Here is a 21,634-nt window from a genome sequence, read left to right on the forward strand (position 1 = left end):
ACAAGGAAACTAAGGTACAGAGAGATTAAGCAATGGCACGTAGTTATAAATGGCGGAGCTGGGATTTGAACACAGGCAGTCGGTCTCCAGAACTTGCTCTATTTATACTATACTCCCTTCTACAATTTTATCTTGCATTTATTACAACACATTTCCGTTGCATGTTTATATACAATCCTCCCAACGACACTGACTCTGAGAGAATCATGCTTCTAGTTGTAGCTCCAAGCCTAGCACACAGAAGGCCCTCAAATGGTCACTACATTAATGACTGAAGGACACAGCCCCACAGCCACTGCCTCACTCCGGCCAGCCCTCTCCATCTCTGGCCTGCACTACTCAAGCAGCCCCCCGTCTGGACTCCCTTCCTTCACTTTCTACTCACATCTTTCCTTCACATTCCAACCAATAGTACCTTTCTAAAGCACGTTTATGATTATGTAATTCGCTACTTAAAAACCTTTAAGAGCTCAACACTTCCTATAGGATAAAGTCCCACACTCTTTTAGCATGCCATGCCATGCCCTTCATGCCCTAACTTCATGGCAGAAGAAAAAATCTCTCTTCCTCCCCATTCCATCTATATTTAATTTCCTGTCGGTCTCTGAATATGTCGAGTGCCCTGTGCCTGCACATGCAGGGTCTTCTGCCTGGCCTGGCCATCCCTTCCGTCCTAACTCGGTGAATTCTTACTCCTTTGTCAACATTCGGCTCAAATGCCTTCATCGGGTTTCCTCCCGACTGTCAACTGTCCCATTCATATACTCCAGCAGTTTTCAACTGGTGTGCCACAAGAATTTTTAAAACATGCAACACCTGACTATTTAGTTAGGGGCACTGGCCTCTTTTCCCTTAAATGGTTAAAAAAAAAAAAAAAAAAAAAAAAAAAAAAAAGCCAACACAACCAAAGCTGTCCAGTATAAATGAATCAAAATTATAACCATTTATCTTGTCAGATTAGCAAAAAATATATTTTTTGGTGTGCTGCAGAATTTTAGTAATTAGTGTGTGCCACGAGATGAAAAAAGTTGAAAATTGCTGCTATACTGTTGGCACCGGGCAGTTACCTCACTTACCACTTTGTATTGTTATTTGATCAGGTGTGTTTTCCCAACCAGACCGTGGAATCTTAAAGAACAGGGATCATACTTTATTCATCATCTTTTTATTGTATTATCTTACACAGCATAAATGTAAGATCCAAAATGCTCACTGAATTAGTGAAATGAAATTTGACACACATATCCTACATCCTACGTGCAAGTAAACTCAGATATGAGCAAATTCAAGGGAGGCAACTCCTTCGAGATTAACTGGAAGTTAGACAAGAGATATGAATGAACAAAAATGAATGCCTCCTAACTTCCTGCTGCTCAGTCCTGAATTCTACAGAATGGAACTGTCCCTTCTCTGGTGATTAATGCTTATTGGTGAGGTGATCTCACCCTGAGTTTTACAAAGCACACAAGTACATGGCAAATATTTCCTGCATTAGTATAACACATAAGGACACTCTCAAAGTCTGGGATATGAGTCAGTAAGAATAAGAAGTTGAGTCATTTTTATACATTTTAAAACAAATCCATACAGGCCAGGGGAATTCCTGTCCTTTTACACTACAATCACATGACTTAATTATTCATTAGTCCTAAATGCAATTTAGGCTGCACAGATAGCAAACACTGTCTGCCACATGAGCAAGAAACCAAAACCACTTGTTTTTCACAGAAAGAGAAAAATGCTTAAATGTATAAATGCTAATCTGAAGTGAACAAGGAGTTTGGGGTGGGATAAATGAGGTACTATTCAATTTTTTAAATCTATTCCATTTTTGAAATGCACTTTTAATGCTGCAAATAGTTACAAATTTTAAACTGCCAATTAAAAAAACTCATCATCCTCTGCCTAGCTTTTCTCTTTAATGATTACCCATGGTAGAAGAAAAAGAACTGTCCTAAAAATGTCTTGTTTCAAGTTCAAAGGCAGTATAATTTAAAATGAGCATGCTTAATTTCAAATCACAAGGTTAAATGAATTCTTAATATTCGTTAATTATTAACAATGGGGCCTGTTACTGTTGTACATAGCTGCAAACCTACCTATGTACATGTGTGGTAAATTTTCTTTTTTAAAAATCAATGGATCAGGACTGTCTCTAAATTTAGAGTATAAGCTCCAAAAGGGAGAGATCTTTGAATATTTCAACCTTTAATGTCTCCCAAAAACCTAGAACAGTGCCTGGCAAAGAGCAGGCATTCATTACATACTTGCTGGATATTGCTCCAGATGGTACAAATGCTCTGTATGTCAATAAATACAATGAGCTGCAGATGCTCAAAGAACATAAAGTTGAAGTCTGGGTTCCTCTTACAATGACCACTGACTTAGTCTTCACACACAGTGTTGTACAAATCAACTGATATTATATGCAAAAGCAAACTGACAACATGTATAAGAATAAAAACTTTTACACAGGAATCATTAAGGTTCTGAACTTGAAAGCTTGCCAAGAAGCTGGCAGAAAAACAAAATGTCACCTGTACAACCAAAATTTTCAACAATCAAACTCTTCCTTTTTTTTTTTTTTAATAGATACAAATACAAAAGAGCCATGAGGCTTCAACATTTTTAAATTATAAGGATTTCACTTAACACCAGTGTATTTACTACAAAATTTCATTTCCAGTAATATAAAGCAGGCCTACCCTTTCTTCTATCAATTGACTGAACTGTGCCAAAAGAACACTAAAAGCAATACTTCTTAATACACCTGAAATTGCTAATTCTGTTTGTTTTCCACTCCTAAAATTACAACGTAAATATTTATGAAACTGGGATTTTTAGCTTTTCCTATTAAAAGCCATTACGAGCACTTAACTGTGAATTAGACTGTATTTTAGCCTTTATCAATGGGTTACCCTGTCAGCCCTTGTTTATTTGTTACTAACTCACGATGGCCTGTAGCTGATCAATCTCTTTTCTGCACTTCATTTCTCTGTTCTGTAGAATGAGGGACCTGAGTTAAAGCAATGATTCTTTTAACCTTCTCTCTGCAAGCACTTGAGAATCTAAGGAAAGCTACCTCTTCATAAAAATGCACATATGCACCTATGTAAAAATTTTATAAGCAATTATTTATAATGGTAAAAAATTGGAAACAACCTCAATGTCCACCAACAGACAGTTAAGTAAACTTAACCATTCAATGAAATCCCTTGCAACTGTGAGTAGAATGAAGAAATCGTCTATGTACTAATATGAAAAAATTTCCATCATTGTTACATGAAAAAAGCAAGTTACAGAACAGTGTGCATATTATATAACCTTTTGTGTAAAAAGATAAAAATATAAAATATATTTTAATTTTCATGTATAAACAAAGAAATTGTGGAAGAATAAACAAGAATCTATGGAGGAAGTGGGAAATAAAGATGGGGTAGGAGGAACCTTTTATTGTATACATCCTTACATTATTTGAATTATGTGAATGCATTGCCTTTTAAATAAAAAAAATTATATATAACCTAACGAGGTCCAGACAACCTGCTGAAGCTAGAAGGTAATTTCTTGTCCAGCAATTTTTTTCTATAATGCATTAATTTAATAAACATGTAATTATATGCACTTAATGACCCAACAACGAGAAAATTTAAGGGAAAAAATATTTTTCATTGTGGTACTCATATAAACATATAAAGTAATTGGACACTCAATGGATACTAAGTGACTCAAAATATCCTAATTTGGAATCTTGTTTTATATAATCTCCTTAATCACTGATACACTTTGATAAATTTCTTCAAGGGGAACAGTTTTCATAAATCATCAAGCCATATTCCTCCTCGTGATTCAAATTTCAGACTGGATATTTCACAAGGGAGTCCAGGTTTTAGAAATAAAAATAGAAATTTCTTTCCTATTCGACCATATAGTCAAGAGGACTAATAAGGGGACCAGAGAAATACTGTCTTATTATTTGGACATAATCTCAGACTTTGAAGCAAATTAAATAGCATATGAGGACATCACGCAGCGTCCACAAATTATTTGGCATTTGAGGAGTCCTTCACCCTTGATTTGAGCAGGAAACCAGATGGATATGGTTTTCATTCCTAGGCAAGTTACTTAACCTCTCTGGGCCTCCATTTCATCTGTCAAATGGAAATAAAAGTATCTATCTCATAAGGACGTTGTGAAGTTTAAAAGAGGAAACACAGGAAGGCGAGAGGCAGAAATAAAAAGAGTGGCAGGTGTCTGACGGCTCGAATCAAAACAAGCTGCATTCTGGGAGCTGTAGTTTCTGGGGACCGCACTTTCTTACACAAGCAATGCCACCTCTGACGCTCCTAAAATTAACACATGGCAGAACTCCCAACGGAAAAAAAAAAAAAGAAAAAAAGGCGCACATATCTCAGCCTTTCCTGACGATGTCTCTTGAAACATCTCCTAGGTAAGCATTTTTTTTTTTTTTTTAATCAAAGCAGATGTGTCGACTGGGTGTGTCTCAGAGCCCTAAACTGAGCTACAACTGTTTTGTTTTATGTTTTTAAACGGGGCGCTCTGTCAAGAGCGGGCAGGCAGGCTGCTGGAGGTAAGAAGGGCACAGTGGAAGGCAACAGTCCTCACGAAAACTTTGTGATGGCCTGGATGACAGCAGGAAACCTACACTGCCATGGAGACCCAAGCAGCCCCCGCCAATCTGCTTCCCAAGCCTTTACACCCCACCCAGCTTCTTTTTTCCTCCCTTGGGTACCACCGGGGCTCCAGTATTAGCGTTATTGCTGGTAAAACCCTGTCACTGCCTGCTTCCTCCCTCTGTGCCAGGCTGTGCTAAACATGCATTTTTTAAACATTTTGTGAAAACTGCGCGTCAAGGCTCATTCCCTTAACTCACTTCTGATCTCAAGGCTGAAACGCTGCCCGCATCACATCCTCAAATCCAACCTGTTCCCTAACTCCAGACAGTCGACCCCTAGCTCTTCCACAAGCCAGTCGACCCCTCGCTCTTCCCCCAACACCAACCGGGCCCCCCTGGGGACCCCCCAGATCCCTGGCCCCCAGCGCCCCCTCCCGCAGCGGCTCCAGCCTGGCCCTCACGAGTGCCCCGGAGGCGAGGGCTCCCTCCAAACTTCTGGCTCCCGGAGGGCGCAGGGGCCCCTCCACGTCCATCGCGCCCCTACTTTTCCCCCCAAAGTTCACGATCCAGACACCGATCATGCACTCGGGGCAAAGCCCCGTTCCCACCGCGGGAGAACTCTCCTCCGCGCCCCGCGCCCCTGGGGCCTGGGACCCTCCACCCGCCGGCCGGGCCGGGCCGGGTTGGGGCGCGGCCTCGCCCGGACCCCGAGGACAGGAGGGAGGGGGGGGGGCTCCACCTGGTTCCGCGGGCGCCGCGCGCGGCTCCGGCTCCGGCCTGGGCCCCGCGGCGGCCGCGCCCCCGGCCCCGTCCCGGCGCGGGCGGCAGCGCTCCGGCGGGCGGCGGGCGCGCACCTCGGCGCCGGCCTGGCCGTCGTCGCGGCTCCGACGGCCGGCCCAGCCCGGGCCGCGGGCGCGGCGCGCGCAGCCTCGGCACAGCGAGTGGCCGCAGGGCAGGGCGGCCGCCTCCCGCGGGGGCTCCCGGCAGCCGGCGCAGCCCGGCTCCTCCGGCGGCGGCGGGGGCGGGGGCGGCGGCAGCAGCGTCGGCGGCGGCAGCACCAGCAGTGTGGGGCCCGAGGCCCGGCCCTGCGCCCCGGGCTTGGCCGCCGCCATCTCGTCGCAGCGGCCCCGCCGGCTCCGCCGCCGACTCAGCGCCGCCGCGGCCGCCGCGGAAGAGGCCCGGGTGCTGGGACCCGCCGCCGCCATCTTGTTTCCCGTGTGAGGGCGCGTCCGCGGCTGCGAGGGAGAGGCGGGGAGGGCGGGGCGGGAGCGGCGGGGGGCTCATCTGCATATTCATGAGGGGGCGGGGTGTCGGGCCAGAGAAGGCGCTTCCTGGACTTCATGAATGTGCTACCTCATGAATGTCCTATAGGATAACCCTATATCATAAAAGGCTAATATGCAAATTGCCCCCTCAACCAGGAGTTCAATGGGAGGGGGATTGACCAGGGGAGAGGGCGGCTCCTCCCCCCCCACCAGCCTGGCCCGACCCCACTCGTGCACAAATGTGTGCACCGGGCCTCTAGTTTATTGTAGTTGCTATAGCCTGTCTTCAGCCTCCTTCCTCCTTCGGCAGTCTTTGCAGTTTCCTTTCATGCAACCAAAGGAAGGTGGGAACTGAGCGGGTTTGTTGGGAATTCTGAGTGATGGTAAGCTTTATGAAGTCATTGTGTACCGATTTATCGTGCAAGAGCCTCCTAACTGACGCTAAAGTGCGTGGGGAGTATGTGAGTTACCCAGAGCCCCGTCTCTCCCCGGGCTTCCTTTGACGGGAGGGTAGCCTTTGTGGCCCAGAGCAGGCCTGCTGTGACCAGAAACTAAGGGCCAAAAGTAGCAGCTTCTTATCAGTCCTCGTCTCCATATCCTTCTCCAGGTCCTTCCAGGAGCTCCCCTCCTTTGGCTGGAAAAACACTTTCTCTGTTTTTCTCATTCCCTCAGCTCTTTCTCAGACTCCTTTCTTTGAGTCTCACACACACACACACACACACCGCCCCCCCCTCCCCCCCTGGTTTGGGCCTTACATGTGGGTATTCCTCTAGGTCAGGCCTCAGCCTCTTCCCACTCTGCCCCCACCACCACCACCACCTCCTGCGCACACGTTCTTCCAGCTGAAACTCCCAAATTGTTACTTGCAGTCTGGACCAGAGTGCAGCCCTGCATGTCCAGCTGCCTGATGGAGATGCCATCCTGGATGTCTGCATCTCTGACTACAAAGCTGAAGTCGCTGTGTTGTTTTTTTCCCCATCCTCCTTTCCAAACAGCTCTTCTTCTTTTCCTCATTCTCTTAAAGGGACTCTCCTCCCAGTTCCTCAAGTTCCAAACCTAGTCACCTTCACTTCTCCACCATCTCCCATGCCTGTCCGCTTCTTAGTTCTGTCGTTCTCCCACCACCATGGCTATTTTCTCACTTATCCTCTCTGTATGCCTCCCCCACTGCTCAATCTGGGTCTCGTCATCTCTCACCTAAGACAATGGCAGTAATTTCTTTCGATAGGTTGTCTTCCTGCCCACAGCCTCTCTTCCTCCAGCCCATCTCCCACAGCTCTCCGAGTTGCTTTCTAAAAGACAGCTCTGACCACATCATCCCTCGCTGGGCTGGTTCCCGGGTGAGGTGCTCAGAATCGGACGCCAATCCCCATTCCGGATGCAGAGGGTATGGGAGAAAGAACGGCCCTCCTCTGATGTACCTCTGCTCTAGCAATTCTCCCATCCTCTTGTGTGTTTTTTCATTTTTATTTTTTTCGTTGTTTGTTTGTTTGCACTAAAGTCATTTTGGAGCAGGAAGGCATTGAGAAAATGGCATTTCCTTTTTGGGAATCTTCATAAGAAAACACCAGTTTTGTAAGGAGAGCAACGTCCAAAGCAGCAACACAATTGCAAGGAAAGGCATCGGAGGCCCGGGTTTCCACGGGATTGTCCGGAAACAGTGCCCGAGGTGGTGGTAAACCAATCCAAGGCGGAGAGCAGGAAAAAAAAAAAAAAGAAAGAAAGAAAGAAGTGGATTCCCAAGATGAGAACCAGATGGCTGCAGAACAGTCAAGAATTGAAGAAGGGTCAATGAGTAATTGAAGCAGGGCTTGTGTTTACAGAGGCCCAGACAGTCAGAGTCCTGCCAAGCGCAGAAGGATGGCCTCGGCCGCACTGTCCTTTGTCCAGGGGTCCTCCTTGTTTCACCCCCCACTTGTGGTTCCTGAGGACTCTGCCCAGATTCTGACGGGAGGCCTGTGGTCCGGAGATGAAGCCAGCTCCCATTGGAAGCGGGGCCCTTGGGGCGGGCTGTCGGCTCCTGACCGCCGGGGGCTCTTCACCCGAACGAAGCCTGTTTGCTGCTGGAGGAGCTGAGCCAGAAGTGTGGCGTGCTTTCTCGGAGACAGATAAAGGCAGGAAGTGCCACTTTGCGGAGGGGAAAAAGCAAGAGGTCTGGCCAGCGCTCTCTCAAAAGCCAGGAGATCTGGGGTTGGTCCTGGCTCCATCACTCTTTTCATGACCTCCTTGTGTGCAATTTCAAACAGGTAACTTTTCTTTTTTTTTTAACCTCTTGGCCTCAGTCTCCTCATCTCTAAAGCAAGGCTGTTGGAATTCAGCAGTTCTCAACCTGGGGTGCACCTCGCAAAGACACACACACACACACTCACACACTCACACATACGCTAAGGTGACCAGACGTCCCTCCCGCTTTTGGCAGGACAGTCCCGATTTTTAACAATTTGTCCCGCGTCCCACGGCGTTTTTAAAAAGTCCTGATTTTTGGAAAGATTCTTTTAAATCTTTTGGACTTTTTTAAAATGCCACGGGGCGCAGGACAAATTGTTAAAAATCGGGACTGTCCTACCAAAAGCGGGACGTCTGATCACCTTAACATACGCCCAAACCCCACCTCAGACCTACTGAGATCACCAACAGATCAATTCAAAGGTCTCCTCCTGTCCGAGCATTCTAGAAGTCTGACTCCCAGTTTCCAGTCCCTTCTCTCCTCCATGGCTGCTGCCAAAGGAGTCTCACGAAGGCAGGCGCAGTGAAGGAGGACAAGGCCACTGTAAGAAATCTGGAGAGCCCTAACCGGTTTGGCTCAGTGGATGGAGCCTGGACTCATAGGTCCCAGGTTCGATTCCCGTCAAGGGCATGTACCTTGGTTGTGGGCATAGTCCCAGCGAAGAGTGTGCAGGAGGCAGCAGATCGATGTTTGTCTCTCATCGATGTTTCTAGCTCTCTATCCCTCTCCCTTTCTCTCTGAAAAAAAATCAATAAAATATATATATATATATATATATATATATATATATATATATATATATATATATTTTAAATCTGGAGAGTTATTCGCTCTGTGTGGAAATGAGGGAGACGGGGATGGTTCTAACACGTCAGGCCCAGGAGCCTGGGATTGTGATCCTCGTTGACAACTGGCACAAAAAGGAAAGGCGGTCTTAAAAAAGGAGGACACGGCCGGCATTTTGTTTAGTTTTGTTTCCATCAGCACCTAAGCCTTCTTTCTGTTTGGGAGAATGCCCATTCTCTGCATTATTGCTGAGAGCAGGGAGGCTGAAGCAGGGAGATACTGGTCTCCTTGTCCCGAAGCGGCCAGGACGTGACATCTGACCGAGGCTCGGCCGCCCGGCCGCTCCCCTCTGAGCTTTGAATCTTCAGAGAACTGCAAAGACAGACGGACAAGTTCAGAATCACTCAGAGCGGCAGAGGCAGTGAGTGCTCAAGTACCGTGGGCCCCTCGGAGGCCGTGTTCCTGCCCAGGATGGTGGCCAGGTCCACTTGTTTCCGGCGTATGACTTTGGCTGTGGTGCCTGCTGCCTGGCCCATCCGGGTGATCACCCACTTTCCCTATCCAACCCTCCAGCCTTCCCCTCTATAGTTTGTATCTTTCGGTACATTTCCCCCTTTTTTTTCAATTACAAATTCTTTTTGTTGTTGGCATCAAAGTACTCTGCCTGAGCCATCAGCTTGTTGTTTTTGAAGGGTCGCCTGAAAATGCTTGCAAAGGCTACGTTGTAAATTACAAAACAATCCGACAAGCCTGCGTGTCACGGGTTGTGTCTTTCTGAAGCCTCCCCTGCACCACAGGCCACCGTGGACGGAGGGTCCCCGGACCCACTGTAACGCCGCCCTCCAGGGTGCCAGCTGGAACAGGTGGCAGTGCGACCGCGCTGCCAGTGCTTCCGCTCCAGCCGCTTTCGCTCTGCCCCTCCTGTCGTACTTCCTGAGGATTGCTCTGCAGCCCACATTCCCTGCCATCCTTCTCACCGTGTCTTCCTAGACAGCTCTCCCTGGTCCACACCACCTCTCTCCCTTCTGCACCCCTCATTCACAGCACCGCAAACTTCCTCCTCCACTCTCCCCCCAGCGGGGGGCGCCAGCTTCTCCCTGCTGGACTGAGAAACTCCCTAGGAGGAAGACAGGCCGTTCTCCTGTCCCGGACCCAAGCACTCCTCCCTAACCGGGCCCTGCGTCCATCCGGAGACCGCACACGTCTACGAAGGAGGAGGCTCAGTCTCTCAGACCGCACCGGCACCACCTCTCCTTTTCCTTCCTCTTCTCTTCTGGTGGCATCTTCTTCCTGTCCTCAGATTTCCCCTGGAGACGTGGCCCCTTCCCTTCTGCTTTCACGATTCTTGCTACACCATTACTCATCTTCAGTTCCTTCCCTTTCGTCGCAGAGGAAGAAGTAGTGCTTTTTGCAATGCTAAACCTTCTAGCCCGCCACCTTTCCAGCATCCTCCAGATTCTTCTCCAACACTCTAAAAGTACAAGCAAGTCTTGATCCCTCGCCCCCTGAAGAGCACAGTTTAATGGAGAGGCACAATTAATAAATAATTGTAACGGGGGGGGGGGGGGAAGAATTGTAAGCCGAAACTGGTTTGGCTCAGCAGTAGAGCCTCAGTCTGCGGACTGAAAGGTCCCAGGTTCGATTCCGGTCAAGGGCATGTACATTGGTTGCAGGCACATCCCCAGTAGGGGGTGTGCAAGAGGCAGCTGGTCGATGTTTCTTTCTCATGGACGTTTCTAGCTCTCTATCCCTCTCTCCTCCACTCTGTAAAAAAAAATCAATAAAATATATTAAAAAAGAAAACAAAACAAAACAAAATTTTTAAAAAAAGAATTGTAACAGAACTGCAAGCTCTATCACTAAGACACATATAAGGTGCTAAGGAAGCAGAGGAGAAAGTTGGGGAGGGGGTTGGAAAGGGTTCATGAAGGAGTGGATATCTGAGCTCTGTTTGGAAAGATGAGCAGGAGGAATTCACCAGGCCGGGGAAGGCACTCCAGGCAGAGGGAAAACAAGGGCAGAGGCACAAAGGTAGAACCGTTCGGGATCTGCGTGGTAAGGAATTCAGTGTGGCTACAATACTGAGTTGGACAAGAGGCTAGAAAATTGGGGAAGAAAAGAAACTAGAATATATTGAGCAACTACCATATGCTAGTGCCTGCTAAGCAATAATATATCTCATTTAAACCAAAAATAACCCTGTAAGATTGACATATTATTTCCATTTTATAGAGAAATAAACTTGGGATATTGGGGAACATTACAAGGTTTTAACATTTGGACCAAGGAAGTGTTACATATGAATTTGAATTTTATAAGAATAGCTCTCAGCCCTATAATTATCATGGAGTTGAGCAATCATTGGAAAAAATATATTCATTTAACAATCATTTATTGAGCACCTACCATGTTGCAGGATAAGGCGGGTGCTGAGAACTCAGCAGCAAACAAAGCAGGCAAGATGTGGATGCTGAGCCTGCTTTGAGAACAGTGTTTGACACATTCCAGATGCTGTGGGATGAATGAACGTTATCTTCTTAGTTATGCCTTTAACCTCTAGCAAGGTCCAAAGTACAGTGCATTGCCAAAAAGAAAGCTGTTTAACAAGCACATTAGTGGAGAAAAATAGTTCTTTAATTTCTTTCAATGTCCCCTCTAGATAACTATATACCCACCTACAATCTGTCTGTCTGTCTGCACCTCCCTCCCATCCCCTTGGTCGGCCCTCCTCTCCCCCCTACCCTCAGAGTCTCTGTCCTTCTTCCTCAAGGCTCTGTCTGGCCTAGTATTTCAAGCAACCAATAATTGCTTCGTTGACATCGCGATTCTCTTTTTTTTTTTTTTTTGAAGGAATAGAGGTAACTTTAAGAAGTTGTTAAGTTCTCAAAGATCATACTTATACAAAAAAAAAAAAAAAAAAAAAAAGTCCTTTGAGTTCAACACACAGAGATTGAGGAAATAAATGAGCAAATGGCCCTCCCCTAAACCCACTTCAGAGAAACAGCCAAAACACAAACCTGTCTCTGCTAGTTTGGCCACCTGTTACAATGTCAAAAGCATGCCTCATTCCAGTGGAGTCTATCTCTCTTTCCCATCTCCTCAAAGAAATGCTATTCCCTTCGCTTTGCCTAGCTAGGCCCAGTGCCCCAGACGGAAGGGCTCCTGACCCTACTCCAGGAGAGAGGGGAGGGAGAAAACTCCCACTTGGTCATAAATAAATAGATATTTATACTGACCAGGATGAAGAATTGGCCTCAGATGAGAGCCCTGGGATGGAGTCAGAAGAACAAATCAGGAGGGGGTCACGAAACAGCCTCCCAAAGATTGACTGACTTCTGGTTAGGAAATAGATAGAAGGCGGGTTCTGCTGGGGACTGAGCACAGAGAGCACGGCCTCCCAAGTTCCTTCGTCCTGAAGGAAGACAGGATCCTATGCCAAGTGACTAGTGAGGAACCCGATTGGATCTCTCCTACAGCGGCCATTGTCCCGCAGTTCCTTTTGTTTCCTAGCCTCCAGGCTCTGCTCTCTCCCTTCATTCCTGACAAAAGCCCTATGGGCGGCTCCCAGGACTGTGATGTCGCTGAGAGACCAGCAGGGGGCAAGCTAACACTACTGAGCTCTCCCCAAGGTCTCTTCTACACAGTTTCCAAAGAGCCACACTCAGAATGTCGTAGTTTGAACCGGATTTAGAAAAATTGTAAAGGCTTCTGATCAAAGCTCTTCATTTACAAAGAAAAAAGAAAAGAAAAGGAAAAAAAAACACCGAGGTCTTCAGGAGGGAAATAATTTGTCAAAGCTGCATAGTAGGAACCAGTAACCAAGTCTTCTGGCTTCCCCAGTCCTCTACATGTTCTATCACACTAGCTACTGCTATCTCCTGTTTAATTTTAGAACACACTGGTTTGTAACGGTATCTTGTCTATGTAATAGATGGGTCGCTACAATTAACTTATAAGTCCTCAGGACCAAGGGCCTTGCTTTGACTTGTATTGTACATCTTCTCCAGCACCTAGCACATGGCTGGCTCTAATACCAGATGGAGGATTTCAACAAATAATTTTGAAACTTTTTTTCTATTGCTAAGCGGAAAGCCCGGCAATAGTTCCTGAGAACACGTGGATGGAAATGTACTGTCCCTGCCCTCAAGGAGGTGACTATCTAGGGGAGAAAACAGATATGCCAGCGACAGCTATAATTCAGGAAGGGAGTTTTTAACAGTGGTGCCAGCAAAGCAGTAGGGAAGCACAGAAGAGGAGGTGTCTGGCTATCTGGGTACAAAACTGGGCCCTAACGGAAAAATGAGAACTCAGCAAAAAAAAAAAAGGCCTGGGAATTCCAAATAGAAGGAATAGCTGAGTCAGTCCAAACACAGAGACATACGAACATGGTGTGTTAGGTGCAAATGATTGCTTCCGAGTAGCTGGTGCATAGTGTACATAAGAAGTTGGAGTAGGGAAGGGAGTAGGAAATAAGGAAGTTTGAGGTCAGCGATAAAGTTGACATCCATTCATTTACTCAAGTACCCCCATGTGCCATGTAGCACCACTGTTGGAAATGAGGGTTGTGAGATGAATAAAAATGAAGGTTGTAATAATAACTATAAAAATACCACTGTGATTGGATTCCAAGGATGTGGAGTCTTGAGTTTAAGGGTTTTTTTTCCTCACATAAATCAGATAATCCAGATAAATATTCTGTTCTCTATTTTCATTTATTTAAAATAAGTAAGCCTTATGTGCTAGGCACTATTCTAGGAAATGGTAATATAGCAGTGATCAAGAATTAAGGTCCAAGCTGTCATGGAGCTTTTATGTTCATGAGAAAGGCAGGTAACATACGAGTGAAGAAATACATTTCTGATCATGATAAGTGACACAAAGGGAATCAAACAATGCAACTCGTCCTGGCTGGGTAGCTCAGTTGATTAGAGTGTCATGCCCATATACCAAGGTTTCTGATTCTATCCCTGCTCGCTCTCCCTCTCTCTAAAAAAAAAATCAATGAACTTTTAAAAATCCTTTTTAAAAAGCACAAGGCAATATGGTAGAAAGTGATGGGGACATTATGGGATAGGTTGGGCCAGCAACACCTCACCAAGGAGGCGGCATTTGAGCTGAATGAAGTGTCAGTCAGGGAAAAGGCTGAGGGAGAGAACATTGCAAGCAGGAAAAACCTCAAGAGCAGAGACCCTGTAGAGGATCCAGACAGCTTGGTGCCCCAGAAAGAAGGCTGGTGCGTTAGAGCAGAGCAGGCACAAGGAGAACAGCCAAAGGCTGAGGGTAGGCAGAGGTCAGGTCGTGGAGGGTTTTACAAAATGTGGCACAGGGGTTGGATTTTATTCTGAGTGCAATGGAGAAGTTTTAAGTAAGGGAGGGACCTTGGAGAAGTTTTAAGTAAGGAAGTGACATGATCTGATTTTTATTTTATTTATTTTTAAATATATATATTTTATTGGTTTTTTTACAGAGAGGAAGGGAGATAGAGTAAGAAACATCAATGAGAGAATCATCTATCAGCTGCCTCTTGCACACCCCCTCCTGGGGATGTGCCCGCAACCAATGTACATGCCCTTGACCGGAATCGAACCTGGGACACCTCAGTCCACAGGCCGACGCTCTATCCACTGAGCCAAACTGGTTTGGCCTGATTTGTATTTTTAAAGCCGACTCTGGTGGCTCTTCTTTCCCACCTTTGGGTGGGTGTAGTACCTGCCGCCATCAGGCTGTGGGACCCAAGGTATTTGGCACTGTTCTCTGGCACTCTAACCTCCATCTTCACAGACCCGTGGGAAGAAGTCTCTGAGGACAAACTGCTTTTGGAAGTCCCCCTGCGTGAGGGGGAGGCAGGAGCAGGAACGGGAGCCGAAGTCCCGTTCTCGGTGCTGGGTTCGTGGTGACACCTGCAGTGGAGGAGACTCTGGTTGGTGGCAGAGCTTAGGACCTGGATGAGGGATGATCTCACTCCACGTCTTCCACGGAAAACACGTTATGCCCACGCAGCTTCCCTCATCGGGGCTCTGTGACATTAAGGGCTCTGTGTCCCTTCATCCTGGTTCCTGACACCTCCTCCATCAGAATGTCTGTGTGCAGTTTGTCCTGGGAAGAGAGGGCCCATTGAGAGAGAGAAAAGGCTTGGGAATATTCACATAGTCACAGAAGAACCCACCCAAATCAATACAGGATCTTCTTAAAGTGAACCTCGCTTTAAGAAAATCCATTAAGTCGTTCATAAAGATATTGAGTGCCCACGGTTTACCAGGCGTTACTTGGGGGTGCTGAGGCTCATTCTCCATTCTATTCTACAGACATTTATTTAGGCCAACTGTATGCCCAATATCTGGAGATCCAAAGGAAGAAGTTCTAAAATAATAGTATGTTTTAAATAAACTAGAGGCTGTCCCTCAACCTGGCCTGTGCCCTCTGGCAATCTGGGATCCCTCAGGGGATGTCAGACTGCTGGTTTCGGCCAGATCCCCACAGGCCAGGCCAAACCAGCAGCCCGACATCCTCCACGGGATATAGTAGTGCGGGAAGCTACAGGCAGTGGGAGAGGAGCCCGAGCACTGGCTGGTGCCTCATTGCTCCTGCTCATCCTGGCCCTACTGTGCCTGCGGCCACCAGCCACCACCGCACTAGGAGGTGGGAGAGGATCACTCTGCGCAGCTGAACTCGCCAGCCAGCCGTGAGCCTGGAATCTGGCACCTGTCGGTCAGGTCAGCTGAGAGGTGCTCCCACTGTGGGAGCACACTGACCACCAGGGGGCAGCTCCTGCATTGAGCCTCTGCCCCTGGCAGTCAATGCGCATCATAGTGACTGGTCAAACGGTTGACCGGTTGCTTAGGGTTTTATATAGATAGGTATTTGTTACATGGCTTAGTAACTCTGACCTGGCTGAAGGTTGGGAATAGAATGTAGATTGTTCACTTTACAAATAAATTAACTTTGACAGCTCCTTTAAATAAAACCTTCCTCTTAATGTATCTAAATTGGAGCCAGCTCTAAGAATCTCCCCTTTTAGGACATTGTCAAGTAAAGGCAGTATATGGCACCTATCTACCTAATAAAAGAGTAACATGCTAATTGACCGTGCCTTCCTGACACCCACCAGCCAATCAGGAGTGGGTATGCAAATTAACCCAGCAAAGATGGTGGGTTAATTTGCATATGCAGGCACAGAGCAGCTGTGGATGGGGCGGGATGCTTGATCATGGCAATGATGATGCAGGCATTTCACACCATCCTAACTGTTCCGGGCCTCTGGGCTGTGTGGGAAGGAGGAAAGGTGGCTCCAGCCAGAGCCAAAGCAGTGCCGGCAGCCCGGGGAAGGAACGCCCATTCTTGCACAAATCTCCGTCCATCAGGCCTCTAGTAGTTAATAATAGTGTATTGCATATTTAAATGTTGCTAAGAGATTATATCTTTAAAGTTATCACAAGAACCCTGACCACTGTGGCTCAATTGGTTGGAGCTTCATCCTACATACCAAAAGGTTTGATCCCTGGTTGGGGCCCCTATGGGAGACATCCAACCAATGTTTCTCTCTCATATTTTTCTCTCTTAACATCTCTATCTCTATCTCCCTATCTCTCTCATTCCTCCTTCCTCTCTCTAAAATCAACTTTAAAAATCATATCCTCAGTCAAGAATTAAAAAATAAAATAAAAAGTTACCACACACACACAAAAAAATCTGTAACTCTGTGGTGACAAATGTTAACTAAACTTATTGTGCTGATCATTTCACAATATATACATATATTATGCTATAAATATGAACTAATATAATTTTGTATTAATTAGGCCTCAATTTTATCATTAAAAAAATAACCAAAACTGGTTTGTAAAGGCTCGGGACAGTTGAATGTTAAATTTTCAGGAATTTTGCCGAAACCAGTTTGGCTCAGTGGATAGAGCATCGGTCTGCAGACTGAAAGGTCCCGGTTTCGATTCCGGTCAAGGGCATGTACATTGGTTGCAGGCACATCCCCAGTAAGGGGTGTGCAAGAGGCAGCTGGTCGATGTTTCTCTCTCATCGATATTTCTAGCTCTCTATCCCTCTCCCTTCCTCTCTGTAAAAAAATCAATAAAATATATTTTTAAAATTTTTTTTCAGAAATTTTGCAAGCTGGTTGTTAAACACAATCATTACTAAATATTAAATTATATAAACCATAAGTCAAAATAGTCAAACTCATCACCTCCTAATTATTTCACTATATTTTAATAACAAATGTTCTTGAAATTGTTTACATCTGTTGTACTTGTATGATGGAAATACTACATAGTGGAGTCCTACTGTACATCTCAACTTCACATCCAATGATGTCACATTGGTAGCTTGAAATTGGCCATGGAGGGAGTATTTATACCATGGAAACTGGCAATTACTATAAAACAAGGACTTTTTTCCCCCTTAGAAAGCTGGTTGTTAAACACACCACTGATGGAGAGTCTCTATTATGTAGTATTAGATTAACTCTTGTGGTGCATCTGCTTTTGTTTTTACATTTTAAAATATTTTTAAATTGATTTTAGAGAGGAAGGGAGAGGGAGAGATAGAAACTGGAATGATGACAGCGTTATTAAATCAGCTGCCTCCTAGTTGCCCCACACTGGGGACCAAGCCCACAACCTGACTAGGAATCTAACTGTGTCATCCTGGTTCATAGGTCGTTGCTCAACCACCTAGCCACACTGGCCGGGCGGTGCCTCTGCTATTAGAACCTTCCAGAACTAAGTGGGCTGGGTTCAGAAGTCTTTTCCTCCACACTGATCTCCACAGCCCATTGCCATGTCAATGTTACACAAGCAAGCCTGCAGCCCACGAGGAGGCATTCTCCCCACAAATAACATGTCTCAAGAGGACTATTTGAAGGAACAAGGACATTTTTCAACAAACCTTTATTTAGTAGCTACCGTGTGCAAAGCTGTGTGCTGAAGACTAGGGGAGATATTAGATAAACAGTAGTCTGTGTTCTCCAGGAACTCACTTTAGAGTAGATGAGTGCAAGCAAAGGAGCTCACACATTTGAAGAAAGAGAGAACTTAATGTGGCATGAAGGGTCCAAGGACTAGAACAGGGAAGGAGCAGAGTGCGGAAGAGGGGTTCTCTGCCTCAAATCTCTGCAGAGCTCTCAAAAGACAGAAGGGGTTGGCTTGCTGTGTGCAGCCCTGGGGACAGAGCTGGGGCAGAGGCGGGGAGTCCAAGAGAATCAGATTTCAGCTAACTTTTTAGCAGAGCTGTCCAACAGTGCTCTGGGCTGCCTGGGAAGGCAATGAGTGAGTTCCCCAAGGGGAAAGCAAGCCGTCCCAGACAAACCTGGTGCAATAAATTGCTATGCATAGATAAAAATTTTTTGGAAGAATTTATCAAATAGTATTGCTTAAAGGCTATGAGATAATATGTGGAAAACCATCTTCAACAGCAATTCTTCAGGAGACACAGAAACCTTCCTCAAGTGCTTGTTCACGTCAATCATTAATTAAAACTGAAGGCAATAGGGGTGCTGTAAGCCCTCCCATGAAAGAATAATATCTTTCAAACCACTGAGGTCTACACTCATTCATGAAGCAATTATTCATTCGGTATCTTTGTGTATCAGGGACTTTGCTAAGTGCTGGAAATATAGATAGAAGTGAAAGAGATCCCTGCCCTCACAGTGCAGAGTAGAAATGCAAATAAATATTTACACTCCAGTAGCTACAATACAAAATGGTACCAAAAAAAATCACTTTGCTAAGGGGATCCAGAGAAGGCCTCGGAGGGGAAGCGATGCAGAGCTGACCCAAAGTCTAGGCTCCTTGTATTGGACCCCCTTTGCCAGAGTGGAATAGAAGGAGGGTGGAGGGGGATGAAGAGAGTTGACTTTGAGGAGTAAAAAGGGATTCACTTAACGAAGGAGGAGAAAGTCAGGCAGAAGGAAAGCACAGGAAGCTATGGAGGCACAGAAATGAGATGCCGTGTGGGGCGGTGAATGGCTTGTACAATGTAGGATGGGTGGTGAAGGTAAACAGGAGCCAAATTTGTGCATTTTTAACCCAATGCTGATGTTTTGTTTGTTAGCTTTTTTACATGCTTTTATTGATTTTTAGAGAGAGAGGAAGGGGAAAAGAGAGAGGGAGGAGAGAGAGAGAGAAAGAGAGAGAGAGAGAGAGAGAGAGAGAGAGAGAGAGAGAGAGAGAGAGAGAGAGAATCGATCAGTCGGTTGCCCCCCACACTTGCCCGGACCAGGGCAATCTGGGTATGAGCCCTGACCTGGAGTCAAACCCAAAGCCTTTTGGTGCTGGTGGGGGGGGTGGGGGGGATGCTCCAACCCACTGAGCCACACGGTGGCCAGGGAGGCTGTTTTCCTCTAACATGGAAGTCATAGCAGGCCGAGGATGTTTTCTTCTGCTGTTCATTCACTTAAAATTTTTATTTTGGAAGAGTTTTAGATTGACAGAAAGTCGCAAAGAGAGTACAGGGTTCTTATCCCAGAACCACACAGGGTGGGGGTAAAAGTAGGTTTGCAGTTGTGAGTATGCAAAACAGTCTATTCTTGCACTATTTATTATTGTATTATATTCCATACGAACAACGGAAAACCTACTCTTGTTCCACCCTGTGTATCTTTCGCCTGCTTCCCCCGGAGTCAGCATCTTGCATAGCCATGGCACATGTGTCAAGACTAAAATACCTGCGTTGGTGCATTACCATTAACTAAAATACAGACTTCATTCACCAGTTCTCCCACTGATGTCCTTTCACTGTCCCAGAATCCAATCAGGATGCCACGTTGCATTTAATACTATTTACTTTTTATTTCCAATGATGGAAAAGTGATGTGATCAGATTTGTCTGCGGAAATGATCAACATAATTATTATGGCATGTGCGAGAAAAATAGATTGGAGGGGCCAAGACGAGGGGCAGAAGGCATGTTAAAAGGCTGTTGGGAGAGTCAGGAAGGGATGATGATGGCCTGAACTCTAGGGCAGTAAGGATGGAGAGGCGGGCAGAGACCCTTCCTGCAGTAGAATGAGCAGGATGTAGGGAAGGCCCATCTTAATCCACCTCTTACATCTAAGAACTGAAGATATGACAACAACCCGGAGAAAGGAAAAGATCTGTGTCCCAGATCCTTGGGATGACATTATTTCTGCAATTAAGCCCTAAATTTAACTCTGTTGTTGTTGTTAATCCTCACCTGAGAATATTGTTTCTGTTGATTTTTAGAGAGAGTAGAAGGGAGGGAAAGAGGAGAGAGAGATATTAGCATTGATGTGAGAGAGGCACATCTGTTGGTTGTCTCCCGTATGCTGATGGAACCTGGAACCCAGGTACATGCCCTTGACCTGGAATCCAACTGTGACCCTTCCTTGTGCAGGCTGATGCTCTCACCCCTGAGTGACTGGACCAGGTCAGGGCTAAATTTAACTCTTGAACTCCCTGAAAGACAAGACAAAAAGGGGAGCTTGATGGTATACACCAGTGGTCGGCAAACTTCGGCTCATGAGCCACATGTGGCTCTTTGGCCCCTTGAGTGTGGCTCTTCCACAAAACACCACGTGTGGGCACGGACGTACTGTGCCATTGAAACTTCATGGCCCATGCGCAGAAGTCGGTTTCTGGGCTCTCAAAAGAAATTTCAATCGTTGTACTGTTGATATTTGGCCCTGTTGACTAATGAGTGTGCCAACCACTAGCATACACAGTATACTCAATGGAGAGGCCAGATTGGAATAGAAGTTAAGCCTGAAGGGCACTGGGGAGACAGATCATGTTGTCCCTGGTTCTGACAGCCCCGAGGAAGCTCTGTTTCTGGGGCCACTGATTGCCCCCAGGGCCCTCTGTTCTGGAGGGGGCAGACTAGCATCCTCGTCTCTGTTCTGAGGGGGGATCCCGACCTTAGAACAGGAAGGTATCTTCACCGGCAGCCAGTCAGGAGTGTTTCAACCTGGAAATGTGATTCCCTACCGGAGTGGGTTGTGGTTCAGCATCCCCTATCATTTCTGGAGTCTCCAGCAGCTCTGCCAGAGGAGCTGGGCAGGAAGCTGAGGGCCAAAGCAGGAATGGATGCATATACCCAACATGGCCCAGCCAGTGAGGGAGAGCACCCAGGTAAGGACACTGCCCTTTGGGTTTCAGAGTCTGCGTGCTCCTGGTCTGGATGGAGCTGGTGGTTCTCTTCCTAGGATCCTCCTAACTCAAGTACTCCTTCAGCACCAGGTACAAAGCACCAGCCACAGGTTGGGGGTGAGCCAGTCAGCACTTTTGACAACCAGCCCTTCCTGAAGAGGGCCGAGCATGGCCAGCACTCTGGGAGAGGGGCAGGCCTTCTTGTGGAGGCGAAGGAGAGGTTACCCCAGAGTGTCCGGAGGGGTTGGGAATGGAATAGGGACAAAGGGGGCTGCCAGAGGGAGTGTCGAGGACCCAGCGGTGCTGGGTTCAGCCTGGCCAGGACTTGTGTGGGGAGGCGGGAAGCTCGCTGGTAAGGGTATTGTAGGCTCCCTGGATTCGGGCCTTTCCTCTTTCAGATGGGAGCGCTGTGACATTCATTTTTCTCAGTTCACTTCGTTGGTAAAGTGCAGGGTCGTTGGCCATGGTGAGTCGGACGGAGCAAAAACAATTGCGGGAAGCTATTAAACTATGACATCTATTAAGATCCCCAGTTCGCAGATGGGAAACAGGCTCTGGGGTGGAGCAGACAGTACTGCAAACATCATTAAGAAGAAATAGCAAG

At 46.6% G+C, this 21,634-nt stretch overlaps 1 protein-coding gene across 3 annotated transcripts in view; it reads right to left on the reverse strand.

Moving 5' to 3' along the window:
* Positions 1–5,859, reverse strand: part of RNF169 (ring finger protein 169) — a 56,519-nt gene extending 50,660 nt beyond the window's left edge. For all 3 annotated transcript variants that reach the window (XR_014795841.1, XM_084893385.1, XM_084893384.1), the window contains exon 1: positions 5,376–5,859. Coding sequence is in view for 2 of the 3 variants with exons in the window: in XM_084893385.1 (XP_084749511.1) it covers positions 5,376–5,841 (466 nt within the window). In the remaining variant the exon portion in view is untranslated. The remainder of the gene's footprint in view (positions 1–5,375) is intronic.
* Between the last annotated feature and the right edge of the window lie 15,775 nt (positions 5,860–21,634).

The sequence above is a fragment of the Pipistrellus hanaki genome (assembly GCF_964339955.1).
Source record: "Pipistrellus hanaki genome assembly, chromosome: 9".
In the NCBI taxonomy this organism is placed as follows: Eukaryota; Metazoa; Chordata; class Mammalia; order Chiroptera; family Vespertilionidae; genus Pipistrellus; species Pipistrellus hanaki.